Genomic DNA, 13,573 nt, shown 5'->3' on the forward strand with positions numbered 1-13,573 from the left:
ATTTTGTTTTTATTATTTTAATTGAGGTGTATTAATTTTCACAGTGAGACATTTCAATTCTATTCAACTTTATTCTATTATAAAAATTATACAGAGGGAAGAAATGAGAAATAATAGGTCAAAAATAAATTAAAATTTTAATAGAAATTTAAAAATGTTTTCTAAACATATTTTATTTATTATTTAGCCTTTTTATTTATAAAAAATTTTGACATGGGAGAAGCCGGCTAGCCAAGCCAAATGCCAACTTGTGAGCCATTCCCCTTATCGACAAAACGCTTTTGCGTTCCAATCCCTCAGAAACCGAATAATTTCGAAACTCTGCTTCACGTAATCATCACTCTGCAACAGCCTTCAGGTTACATAAACCCTCCTCCCCCCCCCGCCCCCTTCTCTACCGGTTCTCCGTCTCGCCGCGGGCATTTCTCACTTCTCAGCCCTCATCGCATGTTCTCGGGCGAAACCCTAGTTTCTTCCTCCACATGGCTCGTCTGAGGGAAGAAGTATCTCTTTCGCAATTGCCTTCGCTCGTCAAAGAAGAAGAACGAGATGAAGGAAAGCGAGCAGAGAGGCGCAAGATTTGTGCTTCGGAGTACACGGAGTACCGGGTGGAGAAGGTCTTTCCCATGTACGCGATGGGGCCTCCGAGACGCGAGTCCGGTTCGCTTCCGCCGCTTGCTGGTTCTGGTTCCGGCTCCACTGTGGGTGACCCCATTTGGGATGCCATTAGAGAAGAGGCCAAGCTGGAGGTACTCTTCTTATTTGCCTGATTTTAATGTTTTTCTGGAATAGTTCTTTTTCCATCCCTTTTGGAAATGATGGTTGAGATTGTTGTAAATATTGGACGGACAAATTAATTAAATAAGTAAAATAGGAGCAAATTGCTGAAATAGAGTTGAGTGATGACCTGATTTTTGCACATACAGACAAGGTGTGTAGGTGCAAGTACTCGCTTTGCGCACGGCCTCTAGGATTACCCAGCAGACTCTGTGTCACTGTGTGTGTCTTTATTTTTTATTTTATTTTTGGGGTACTCTCAAACGCAGGAGAACATAAACTTGGAGGAGTTAGAAATTTAACAGACAGGCAGAGGGTTGCAACAGTGTGAGGCAGCTGGGAAGGAGCAGCTACAGTCCTGCTGAATCCAGCAGAAAATACTGTGGGTAGCAAATCCTCACAGAAAAAGAAGAAGAGATGAGGAAAGGATACTGCTGTTGCTGTGCTGTGGATGAATGTGGTGCAACAAGCCCGTTTATGGGCTGCAGTACAGTAACAGCAGAGGAGTAAATTAACACAGTTTTTATTTATTTATTATATTATTATTATTATAAATTGACTATTAATTTTAAACGTTGATGGTAAAAAATAAAATCAGGATTAAAATTTAAAAAGTGATTTGATTGTTGAAAGCAAAGATTAATGCTAGAAAAACTCTCAGCACTTGGGAGAAAATTTTAAAATGCAGCATAAAAGGATGTCTGGATCAGGAGGCGCCATGCATCTGCTAAATCCAATTGGATGCTTAAAACAATGAAGTAAACAAGAGAAAAAAATATTGAATTCGAGCTGAGGCTTTGAAGAACCGCTGTCCTTAAAAGTAATTTCATGCTTACAGAGAAAAGGTAGTCACTACTTGCACAGCCTCCAGGGGATTACTGCCCTGCTTTGTGTGCACTCATAGAACTATTGGGACTAAAGTGTCTAGTACAGATACTCTAATTACCCAAATTAAACTTTGAGTAGTTAGAAATTCTATAGGCAGGTGGAGGGTTGCAACAGTCTAAGAAAGCTGGGAGCTGCTGCTGGAGGAGGGAAGGAGCAGTTATACTGCTGTTGTTGGAGCAGAAAATACCATCGGTAGCGAGTCTAAGAAAAAGAAGAAGAGAGGAGGAAAGAAGGTTGCTGTTGCTGTGTTGTGGAGGAATGAGGTGCAGCAAGCCGTTCAATATGTTGCTGCAGCACTAACAACCTAGGAGCAATTTAACACAAATTTAAAATTTTCGATTGTTTATTTTAATGTTAATAACTGAAATTAAAAGCAGGGTGCTGGAAAAACTTTTGGCTCGTTAGAATTTTTTTTGAAAAATACGGCATATCTGCAAGGTGCATTGCCGCAGGGTGCACGATTGTGCTATGGGTTTGCCCATTGGCCATACTGAGGACCACTACTAGAGGATACATATTTTAGTTTTCTAGGGATATTTAAGTGAGAGAAACTGTCTCCAATCTTCCTATGTGGGGCAAGTTTAAGGAAGTTCAGTTTGGAAATCCTGCGTCTTAAGAAATATTGACAGAGAACATAAGAGAAGTGCTTAAATTGCTCAAGAAATCAATGAAGCCATTATTACTTTTTTTGTTAAAGAAGTATATTTTTTTACAGTAAATTTTATTTCTCTGTTAGTTCAACTTTTTTTATAATTTGTTTTCTTAACGCATGATATTTGCTCTGTAAAAATTGACTCAAATAAAAGGAAAATATTGTTTCTTGATGATCTGTAAGACAGATTGTTAGGTTTGGTCAGGTCTGACTGTGGGATGGGCTCTGCTTTCGGGTCTGCCATTTGGGAAAAGGCTCCTATATTTGTGGGTTAGAGGCATACAAATTCAAGACATACCCAACAGTGATGAATAGCAAGGTTTGGCCAAGATCATTTAATTATCCTTGTGTTATCCCAAAAAAAATAAGAATAAATAAATAAACTTGATCCCTGAATACATTTTTTTCAATAAAAGTACAATACAAGGTCTTCATTATATTTTCTACTAAATATAGCCATTAATGATTTTCAGATAGAACAATTATATGTCACTATCTATATGCATGGATTCTCCTCTGTAATGTTCACTTTATTTTTTATTTTATTTTTCGTGCTAACATAATCTTATATGAATATTGTTTGAATGATTTAAGCGATGTCAATATTGGAAAATATTTGATTTCCCATAACTAACTCGTAACTACTTATATAACTAACTCATGACTAGTGTAATCTATAATTACATAAATTTGTGTCTATTTATAATCATCCTAAAATATCCCTATACAAAGTTAAATTTTAGCAAGGAAATTTACTATTATTTGGCCATATTTGCCCAACAACACAAAATAATTCATAGTGAGCTAGTGATTAATGTTAGAGACAAAGAAAGAGAATATATTTTGACATTATTAAATCAAGCTAAAATAAAATTTAAAAACATTAAATTAATAAATAAGTGAAGATATGTTAGTCATCCATCATGTGTACCCACTTGCTAGTAGGAAAGAAATCTATTTTAGCTTGTCACATGACAGGGTTGTATAGCTTGCTCTATGTGTATTATTGACAGTTGAGACCGCATAGCAAATGTGCTGTCTTAGTTCTCGTAGCAATCAACTGCAAAAAGGCATAATATTTTCTTATCCATGAGTTTTGGGGGCTTGAATAATCTAAATAGGGTGAATTTTGTAAGAATGGAACATCTAAAGTGGATTTTAATTCAAACAATGGATTACTTATTTGATCTTGATACATTTACTGCTTCCATGAAATATTTCAGGCAGAGAAGGAGCCAATATTAAGTAGCTTCTTGTATGCCAGTATTTTATCACATAGTCATTTAGAACAAGCATTAGGGTTTGTTCTTGCCAACCGACTCCAGAATCCAACACTCCTGGCAACACAATTAATGGATATATTTTCTGAAGTAATAATGCATGATAGGGGTATTCAACGTTCGGTTCGGGTAGATTTGCAGGTACTTTCTGTCATTTCAAAATTCAGTTATGTCACTGCTTTCCATAAAAGTGTATGAATCTGCTTGATGCAGTGGAATATGTTTTCATGGTGTGAACTCTTTTTTCATAGGCATTTAAAGACAGGGATCCTTCTTGTTTGTCATACTGTTCTGCTCTGTTGCATATGAAGGTACGACTTCCTCTTTATATCTAGCACTATAGTAAGCACTAGTTTGTCAGAGGTTTTTAGATCATTATCATCAATCATCACCATCTTCTTCTTCATCTTCTACTAATATCACTACTACTAATCCTACTATTTCTACTACTTCTTTAAGCTGCTGAAGCGGTTGTATGAATGTACGTTATAGTCAACATCTTTTAGATTTTGAAATTTATATGCATCTTATGAGTCAAAATTTACTTGATAGGGTTATCATTCTTTGCAATCATATCGAGTAGCACATGCTTTGTGGAACCAAGGACGCCAGTTGCTGGCCTTAGCATTACAAAGCCGAATTAGTGAGGTACTCATTGGCCTAGGTTATCCTTTAACAAGTGCTGCTGTTGTATAATTGGGATTTAAGTTATTCCTTCCCACCATCCAAGTTCTTCCTTTAATGTACTTCCTTTCTATTTCTTAGGTTTTTGGAGTTGACATACATCCAGGTATATGTTCTTCTCTGTCTTATACCTTGTTTTCCATTTATAATACCTAATTGCCTTTGTCAATGAAGTTAGAAAGATGGAGATGGAGTTATGTGCCTTCCATCAGAAGGGAATGTGTTGATTTTAGAGAAGAAAATAATTCTTTTATTTTTTAAAGCTAAATGTACATCCTGTATATAATGGAAGCAAGAAAAGTTCTGTTCACTATATTCGGTAACAAGAGACTAATTACCACAAAATCAGGAAACTAGCCAAATATAAGAAACTACAAAATAGAAAACAAACTAATTGAGATATCAGGAATTTTCCTGAATTTCTTTATAATAATAAAATCAGAATTGCTGCAGCGGTATCCCTGAAAATCAGGGATCGGGTATTTCCACAGAACGTAATGGTGTTAAGATCTTATATATCGTGGGAGGGTGCACATGGTTGGGTTTTTCCCGCTCATCCAGAGAGCATGAGATGGGGTAAAAGAATAGCTGAATATCTTACATTGTAAGCATATTAAATATCAGGGTGTGACCATTGAAATGACCATTCAGGAGGCTTCCAAGATCATTACAAAGCAGTATCTCGGTGGTCTATGATCCCCAACTGTATCAGTTGATATCCATTACATATGTTACAGACCATTACGGGCCGCTAAAGGCTGTGACAGGCCATTACATTATCCATTTGGCTGTGAATGACTAAATTTGGGTCTTTTTTTTTTTTTTTTTACATTGTTTTCACTTTTTCCCCTATATTGAAGCTTAGAAACTCAATTTCAAGTTGGTTTATTTTAGCTAGTAGTTTTATGGAAAAAATCATTTTGGGTTTATTTTGTTTGATATTTAGTATGTATATCTTTAATATCTAGTATTCAAATAAACCTCACTTTTGCTCTTATTGAGATTACATATTTGCATATTGTAAGTTCTTTCATTGTATTTTATGTGTTTTTCTAACACCAAATTTTGAGACAAAAATATGTTCTATTGCTATGCATATTTGCTCTTGTTCGATATATCAAGTTTATGAACATTCTATTATTTTTCTTGATATTTATAGTTTCTTAGTTTAAACTTCACTTATAATGACTAAGTTGTCAAAAGTAGTAGATGCATGCTTATTTTTGCTAACAACTACAACTAAAGCAACCAAGATGACATGCAATTGTAATATTTGAATATTTAAATTGATTAAAATTCATTAAAAATCATTAAAGCATTTGTATGTAGGATTATCGAAACACGTGAATCTATATAACAACCAAACAACAACAAAACCAAGCCTTAAGTCCCACTAAGTGGGGTCGGCTACTCCCACCAATTTATGTGATTATGGACAATTTCTTTTGACAAATTCAATGCTATTAAATCCTTTCTCACTATCTCATGTGAATCTATATGTTCTTAAAATGAATTCACGAGCGCAGTGTCCGTTACCCATTACGTAATATTTACGATGGCTGCAACTATTACACCACATCCTGTACCATTGTGCCTAACACTATATTTCTTGGAACCATGTGTAATAGTGTTAAGATCTTATTTATCATGTAGGATGGACATGGTTGGGTTCTCACCTCTCTAGAGCGCGAGGAGTAAATTAAATACTTATAATTTATTCAGGTGCGAAGTAAATTGCTATGACCGTCACCAGATTTATCTATGTTGAAATGAAAATGACAGATAATGAATTGACAAACCTTGGTTAAGGTTAATGTACCAGACTTTATTTAAACTTGCTTTCTATTTTTTAGTTGTTACCCTCACAAAATTTAGACACACTCGTTCTTTTGTTCATGGTTTGGATCTATGTGATGCAATGATGGCCTTCTGGTTGTTCCAAGGTTAAAGGTTACGAATTTTCATCCCAATCTGTTTCTTACAGCTGCAAAAATTGGCGAGGGAATTCTACTGGATCATGCTACAGGAGTAGTTATAGGTGAGACTGCTGTTGTAGGAGATAGAGTTTCATTAATGCAGGTAAGCCAAATTCATTTATTCAAACTGCTGTGTGAAACTAACAGGTAGATGCTAGAGCACATACTAAATTGTCCAATAGATGCCCTCACTCTTTTCTTGTGGACATAGAATAGTGATTAAATTAACTTAAAAATATATGACCTACTAAGAATGTGCTGATTGGGAATTTAGTTCATATTGAATTAAATTCATAACTTAATTAACTGAATTAAACTATAACTTGCTGTTTTAGAAGTTATAATTGAATTATTTGAATTGAACTAGAACTTGCTGTATTAGAATCTAGCTCTTCATTTTAAAGCATGGATGAGATCGGGTAAAATTTGAAATATTATGTTTGGCAAAGACATGATCCTATATAGCCCAAAGAGAAAGGGAGAAAAGGGAATGACACAGTTGACCTTGGATGGTTAGTTTGGAGCTGTTAATTTGACTTGTGTCTTGTGTCTTGTGTTGTGGATTTAATTTTATGTTTCTGTTTTACCTGCCTTTTAAAATTTCTTTTTTATTTTTTTATTGTTATTTTCTTAGTATCCTTGCTTTACAAGTACAGTGTTTCTTCTTCCCATATGACTAGCTAGGTTTTATATGTATGAAGAAAATTTGAAAAATTTTTAGTGAGACTACTAATTATTATGGAACTTGTTTCTTGAAGTTTCAGAACGATGATGTTCCAAAAAAAAAATTAGACTATTACATTGAAGCCTTGAAATTTCCTGAGTTCTTTCAAAATTCAATTTCTTAATTGAATTTCTATTACACCTTGTTGAATTTGCGAATGTAAATGGCAGTTTGCATATGCCCTGAGATGGCAGTTTGCTGATTGTGAGAATTCTTGACAGGGTGTAACTTTAGGAGGAACTGGGAAGGAAATTGGTGATCGTCATCCGAAAGTAAGTCAAGGTGCGCTTATAGGGGCTAGTGTGACTATATTAGGGAATATCAAAATTGGTGAAGGTGCTATGGTGGCAGCTGGTTCTCTTGTGTTGAAGGATGTACCTCCACACAGGTAAATTAAAAAAGATTATTTTTTTCTGATTTTATAATGTTTGTTCAATCAGTGGATCACTGGCGGAACCAGTTGTCATAATGATATAGGTGTGATGTTCCTTTTTTGTTTCCAAAGCATGGTGGCAGGAATTCCAGCGAAGATGATTGGATTTGTTGATGAGCAGGACCCATCTCTAACAATGAAGCATGGTATGTGATCCAACTGAGCTTGGATGTTTTGGAAACTATTTCGTGAAAAACATATTATTAACACCTTGGTGGAAATGTTAGTTACCCCAGTTTTAACAATTAAGTAGAACATTTTGTTCCAGCAGGGGGTTGTTATACGCTTAAAGAGGCAGTCCTCTAATAGCAACTCCAAATAACCTCAAACTCAACATAATCCAGTATTTTATGTTATATTGTTTTAGAAATTCTTCTTCTGTTTAAATTATCTAGGGCATGGGCTTGATTTTCCAGGATCTGAGGAAGTTTTTTTAAATCTGATACTTTTGGTCAATGAGACAAAGGAATTATATACTGAACTATGGAACCAAACTAGAATATATACGCTGACCAGAATGACTTGATTGTAACAACATAAATGGGAGTTGGGACAAAGAAAAATGGTCTTAGAAAGTAGAGAATATATTAGGATAATAAGGTAATTACTTGCAAGAAAATCCACAAGGGGAACCTATGCAGAAACTGTGCCACATTTTTTGTATGTGGGTAATGCATGTTAGATGCAGTACTCATTCTTCAAAAGATCCATAAAATTGTTGTTATTTTGTCAAATATATAATTATTATGTGTTTGTTTTTTTCAATAGTTACTTGGTATATGCATTCTTGGCTCATATCTTTGCTCCTCATGCTTGGTTCAGACGCTACAAAAGAATTTTTTGAAAATGTAGCTGTTACTTCTATGGAGGCCAAATTCACTGGTAAGTTTTAATAGTTCAATTAGTTTTTTTGCAATAATAGAGGATGAGACTGGAAATTTTGGAATCTTACAACTTCATTTATTTGCTTTTTGGGATTCAATTTGTTATCATTTATCAACTATCCTACCTAGATACTTATTTCAAACTTTTTTAAAAAAATTTCTTAATTTTGTCATACCATAGCAGGTGTGCGTGCCGTTTGCTATCCCCTTGAATCATTTCATGTAATCATCGTTTGCTATTTTTCAGATGCGTTGGACTTGGAAAGAAAAGATGGGCGCACTTGAACGTCTGCATGGGCTAGTCTTTGGCTGCAGTGTGGTTTTACCTATTCTCTTGTATTTGCAGAAATCGATGTTGTTGAACATGGCAGGTACAAATGCAATGAAAGAAAATGTAAATGCAGATCGGTCGGTCATTTACATGATTTACTATCCCATGCGAAATCATTTCATTTCCATGTAGATTAATTTCCCTGCTCTTCGGACTTCCCTTGCCACCTTTTTGAAATGAGAGCTGAATTTACTGACCATGCCCGCGGATAGGGGTGGCAAAATGGATTAACGGATTGAGTTCGGGTAGGTCGTAAACGAGTCGTGGTTAAATGGGTTCAGATTCAGGTTAACTCGTTGATAAACGGGTCACTAATAGTTAAACCTGCATGCGCTCATTTAATTAACGGGTCATAAACGGTTGACCCATTTAAAATATAATTTATTTATTTAAAAAATTTTAAAATAAAAATTAAAGATATCCCCAGCCTGGCAGCCTCTGTTTGTGCCCTCAAAATTCTCCTTCCCCCATTTTATCCATCTCTCACTCTCTTAGTAGACCGTAGCTACTCCCCCTCCTGATTCCCCCAAATCCTCCTCTCCCCCCAATCCAACGTCTTCTCTGTGAGACTACACCTAGATCTCACATCCAAGACCTGTCTCGAGCCCTCTGACAACTCATGGTGCCACTGAGCATTTAGATCAATTGTCGGATTCTCTACTCGTCCGAAACAAGATTGGTGACGTCAAGGCCCTCGAATGATGCTGCGTTGTCTCGCGGTGGTCTGTCATCTAGGTAGGGTAGCACCCTAGCAGCCAGCAGGGGGAGGGCCGGAGGGGGTGAGGGAGCTTGTCGAGCCGAGTGTCGTCTGGGTAGAGCACCGTAGTAAGGGGAGAGGTGGAGGGGCGATTGCAGTGGTGTTATGCCGTGCATGAGGGTCCCAAGGGCTTAGGCAGAGAGGGGCTGAGAGTGGGTTAGGGTAGATTTAGGTTTTATTTAATTATTTTTATATATACGGTAAGATAAACAGGTCACCTGGCTTCGGCCTGAACTTGCTTAACCTGTTTAATAAACGGGTCCGGTTTGGATTGACCTGCTTATAAATGGGTCAGCTGGTGTTAAATTCAAACCCGGTTTAAAAAGCCGGATCATGGGTCACTCGTTAGGTTTTGACTCATTTTGCTACCCCTACTTGTGGAGCATATAGTTCGACAATTGGGCTTACATTTATGTGGATTTGAAAAAATTTAAGATAAAATTATATATATTTTTCAAGTCATAAAATTCATGTTCTCAAAAGAGAGAAGAACCTTGTATGGGAGCTCTTGATATCCAAGTTATGGAGTACTGTTTCTATGGAGTTTTTAATATTTTGTAAAGGTTGTACTTAGTACCATGAATTTTGGGAGTTAAAGTTTGGTTATATATAGATTTGTAGAAAATTTAATATAATCTTGTATAATGCTCACTTAAATTAACATAAATTTACATTGAAAGTTCAAATCTCAAGCTTCCAAATACTAGGAAAATGTAATTTCAAAGGATTGAAAATGAGGGTTTTAAGAAGCTAAACCAAGGGTTGATTCAGAATAGGTTCCAGAAAATGGATGATGCCATGCAGATGAAATTCAGAAGGGGCCAGAATGCGGGTGAAAATTCAGACCATGGAAGAGAAAGGAGACAAACAACAAACGGACTAAGATTGGGAAAAAAAATATAAATTAATGAAAATTTATGGAAAGTAGAGATCAAGTTTAGTATATTTGTTCATGCTTGCATTGTTGGCGAATGGGAAAAGAACAACCTCATTTATTAAAATATTAAGATGCTCGTTTGATTTTTTTTTTTTCAAAAAGAACTATAATAAAAAGGAAAGAAAAGTATAAAAGAATCTATTTTTTCATTAAAAGAATACTACACATTAATGAATAAAATTTAAATTTTATATATAATTAATATTTGATTTTTAAAATATTTAATCATATTAGAACAAATTATATGTTTTGCTCACTTAATGGGTGGAGCGGCACCGGTTACAATCAGGTGAAATTTCTAAAGTTGATCTCAACATTTACAACCTAATTCTTACGAGTTAGATTAACACCCTTTCAGGCCATGTCTGGAATATACAAATTGATATAAATTTTTACGTACAAGTCAAATGTTTCTACAGAAGCAAATATGTATCACGATATGCTCAATACAATTACAAATTACACTTCCGTATGATATGAAAGTATAAGTTCTGTGAAGTCTAAATGTGACTATTATCAAGATAATGTCAATATTATCAAGTAATATGTGAGAGTGGTGTGAGTATATCTTTGTGTTAAAAATGTGTATATCAATCACAAGCAATAACCACAAAGAATTCAAAAGAACAAATATTAAGTATAAATTATACGAGATATTTGAAGTCAAACTTGTTTGAAAAGTATTTTGCAAAGCACAAGAACAAACCTTTGAATACTTGCAATGATAATGCAAGGTTCACAAGCTCTAGAGAGTATTCTTATTGAAGACTTATGAATTAAATCACAAGAGAACTCTCAAGTTCACTTTCAATAAAATCAACTACAATGAAAGTGTGAGTTAATATGAACAATCTTAATAATACTCTTACCAAAAGATTTTAGCAAGTAGGATGAGTAAGAGATAGATTTTTGGCTTGTATATAAGAAAATAAGGGTTTTGAATTTCAGAGAGTTTTGGCTAATGATATTTGTTAATCCATCACTAATCAAACCAAATGAGGGAGTATATATACACACTCCAAAAAATATAATTGTTTGGGACTCATTTGGTATTTTTAAAAAAGTTTAAGTGAGGTTAATAAAAAAATAACTCTGTTTTACCTTAACAAAAATTGGGCAACTTGAGAGTTTCGGTCGTTTATATTCAAGGTTTGGTCGACTGTATTGCTGAGTTTGGTCGATCATGGCCATTTTGAACTGGAGATATGGTCGACTGTATTAAGGCAATTTTGAACAGTTCGACGTTCGGTCGACCAACAAAGAGTTCGGTCAGCTAATCAAACAGTTCGGTCCACCGTGGCCAAATAGAACTAAAAATTTGGTTGACCGAGTGTACGGGGTGTCAGGAACGTGGCGGTTCGGTCGACCAAGGACAATGTGTTCAAACTTGGACAGTCGACCGTACAAAGTCAAAATGTTGACTTTCGTACGGTTTGGTCAACCGTATCATTTATACTGCAAAAGTTCGGTCGATTGAGGCTTAATCTCCTCAGCTAATAATGGTTCGGCCGACCAACATAGTATAACTAGACTAGTTCAGTCGACCGAGACCCTTTCAATGGTCATTTTAAGTCCTAATTTTTATTTGAAGTCACCCCTGTTCACATAATTATAATTTCTGAGTTATAGAGGATAATTTATAAGGTGCTTGGGGACCTAAGGTCAGTCTATGGCTTTGGCTTTTAAATTAAGTCCAAAAATTCAGCGTCGGTCGACCGAAGTTAGGTTTGGTTCCCTGGGATCTGTCTATGGTCATTACTGAGCTTTCATCCATACTATGCATGTGATGCATTATTACACACCAAATAGAAAAATTAAATGTAATACAAATGAAATTTAAATATCTTCAATCTTCTTTACTCTTATGACTTCCTTGGAATGCGCCAAATGATGTACATGTTTTTCGAGTTTCTTCTGACTTGTATTTTCAGTCTCCTTATGTGTGTGTTCTGAAATTTTACCTGTTCAAGCACTAAATATACACATAAGACACTGGTGGTTTGTCAGCATCAAAATATAGATTAGACGCAAAAAGTCAACAATCTTCCCTTTTTTATGATGACAAACACCGGGAGCAAAATGGGTTAAGCCTAAAAAGACTCCCCTTAAGAATATGCATAAATTAAATTTAGAAAATATAGCACATACATATTAACGAAAGAAGATAATTCAAAAATTATGTATTCAGTTTTGTCAATAGGGCACAAACACGTAGCATGCAATGTAGCTCAGAATTTTATCATTTTTATCATTTTGCTCTCTCTCTCTCTCTCTCTCTCTCTCTCTCTCTCTCTCTCTCTCTCTCTCTCTCTCTCTCTCTCCCCCCTTTTGGCATCAGCAAAAGGGTTAAGTTAAGAAAATTTTTGATGAAAAAATCTTAGCTTAAAATGACATTTCCCCTTTCAAAAAGAATATTCATTTAGCTCAGAAAGATTCTCCCCCTGTTGATTTAAAATCACTCCCCCTTTTAAAAAAACTAGCATAAGAATATAAAAATATTTGGGCATAAAAATTTTATAACTGTTTTGAGAAATATAACAATTTAGCACACAAACAGTAGAATTGGTCATTAAAAGATTTAAATGACATGAAAACCATAGCCAGACTAGAAATATAAACAAACCATTGCAAATGAAACATATCATAAGACTCATGAAAGATTTGAATTTAAAACATACGACATATGATAAAAAATAATTGGTTTGAGCATAAACATAGTCTAACTAGTTCGCATGCATTTTCATATGTAATTACCAAACGAGTTATGCAATTTAAAAGCATATATGTATATAATAATAATAATAAGGCAAAAGATAAGGAGTTTTAGTTTTGAAATTAGATCTTGCCATAAAGTATTAAAATAAAATTCCCTTTTTGATATTATCAATGAAGTGCCAAGGGTGATGCTTGCCAAAAAAAATATGTTAAAGATCATGCAAGCAAACAAACGTTATTCCGATTTAGCATTTAAGCACAATTTCATAAGATAACCAGAATATAACAATCATATAGATCTTAAGAATTTAACAATCAAATACAAGATCATATGGTGACACAAGTGACAGTGGCTAACAACATATTTCACATTAAGATTTTTTAGAAAAATATCACATTTAAGCACAAGCCACAAGAGATTTAAAACACAAATCTAAGCTAAAAGTGTGGGTGAACATGAAAAGATAGAAATTTAGTTTTGTATGCTTCCCTATCAATTTGAATTATAACTAAGATGAAATGAACCACTTATACT

General features: G+C 34.8%; 1 protein-coding gene across 5 annotated transcripts; it reads left to right on the forward strand.

Annotated features, from left to right (window-relative positions):
• The first annotated feature begins 229 nt into the window (after positions 1-229).
• LOC131164866 (serine acetyltransferase 2-like) lies at positions 230-8,730 on the forward strand. Of its 5 annotated transcripts, none has more exons than XM_058122408.1 (10): positions 230-749; positions 3,541-3,738; positions 3,849-3,908; positions 4,150-4,245; positions 4,363-4,387; positions 6,266-6,360; positions 7,203-7,369; positions 7,487-7,560; positions 8,237-8,296; positions 8,546-8,730. In XM_058122408.1, the coding sequence occupies exons 1-10, from the start codon at positions 483-485 to the stop codon at positions 8,581-8,583; spliced, it is 1,080 nt and encodes a 359-aa protein (XP_057978391.1). In that variant the 5' UTR covers positions 230-482; the 3' UTR covers positions 8,584-8,730. The 5 variants fall into 5 exon arrangements, with proteins under 5 accessions (XP_057978391.1, XP_057978383.1, XP_057978400.1 ...); XM_058122393.1 differs by having other exon boundaries at positions 303-749; positions 8,183-8,296; XM_058122400.1 differs by lacking the exon at positions 4,363-4,387 and having other exon boundaries at positions 267-749; positions 4,150-4,276.
• The last annotated feature ends 4,843 nt before the right edge of the window (positions 8,731-13,573 follow it).

This window comes from Malania oleifera, chromosome 1 (assembly GCF_029873635.1).
Source record: "Malania oleifera isolate guangnan ecotype guangnan chromosome 1, ASM2987363v1, whole genome shotgun sequence".
NCBI lineage: Eukaryota > Viridiplantae > Streptophyta > Magnoliopsida > Santalales > Ximeniaceae > Malania > Malania oleifera.

Excerpts from the sequence above, each read along its gene's own strand:
- LOC131164866 (XM_058122383.1), top strand. The coding sequence starts at position 483 with ATGGCTCGTCTGAGGGAAGAAGTATCTCTTTCGCAATTGCCTTCGCTC. Across the intron at positions 3,909-4,149 it reads CTGCTCTGTTGCATATGAAG|GGTTATCATTCTTTGCAATC; the intron begins GTACGACTTCCT and ends TTTACTTGATAG. Across the intron at positions 6,361-7,202 it reads ATAGAGTTTCATTAATGCAG|GGTGTAACTTTAGGAGGAAC; the intron begins GTAAGCCAAATT and ends AATTCTTGACAG.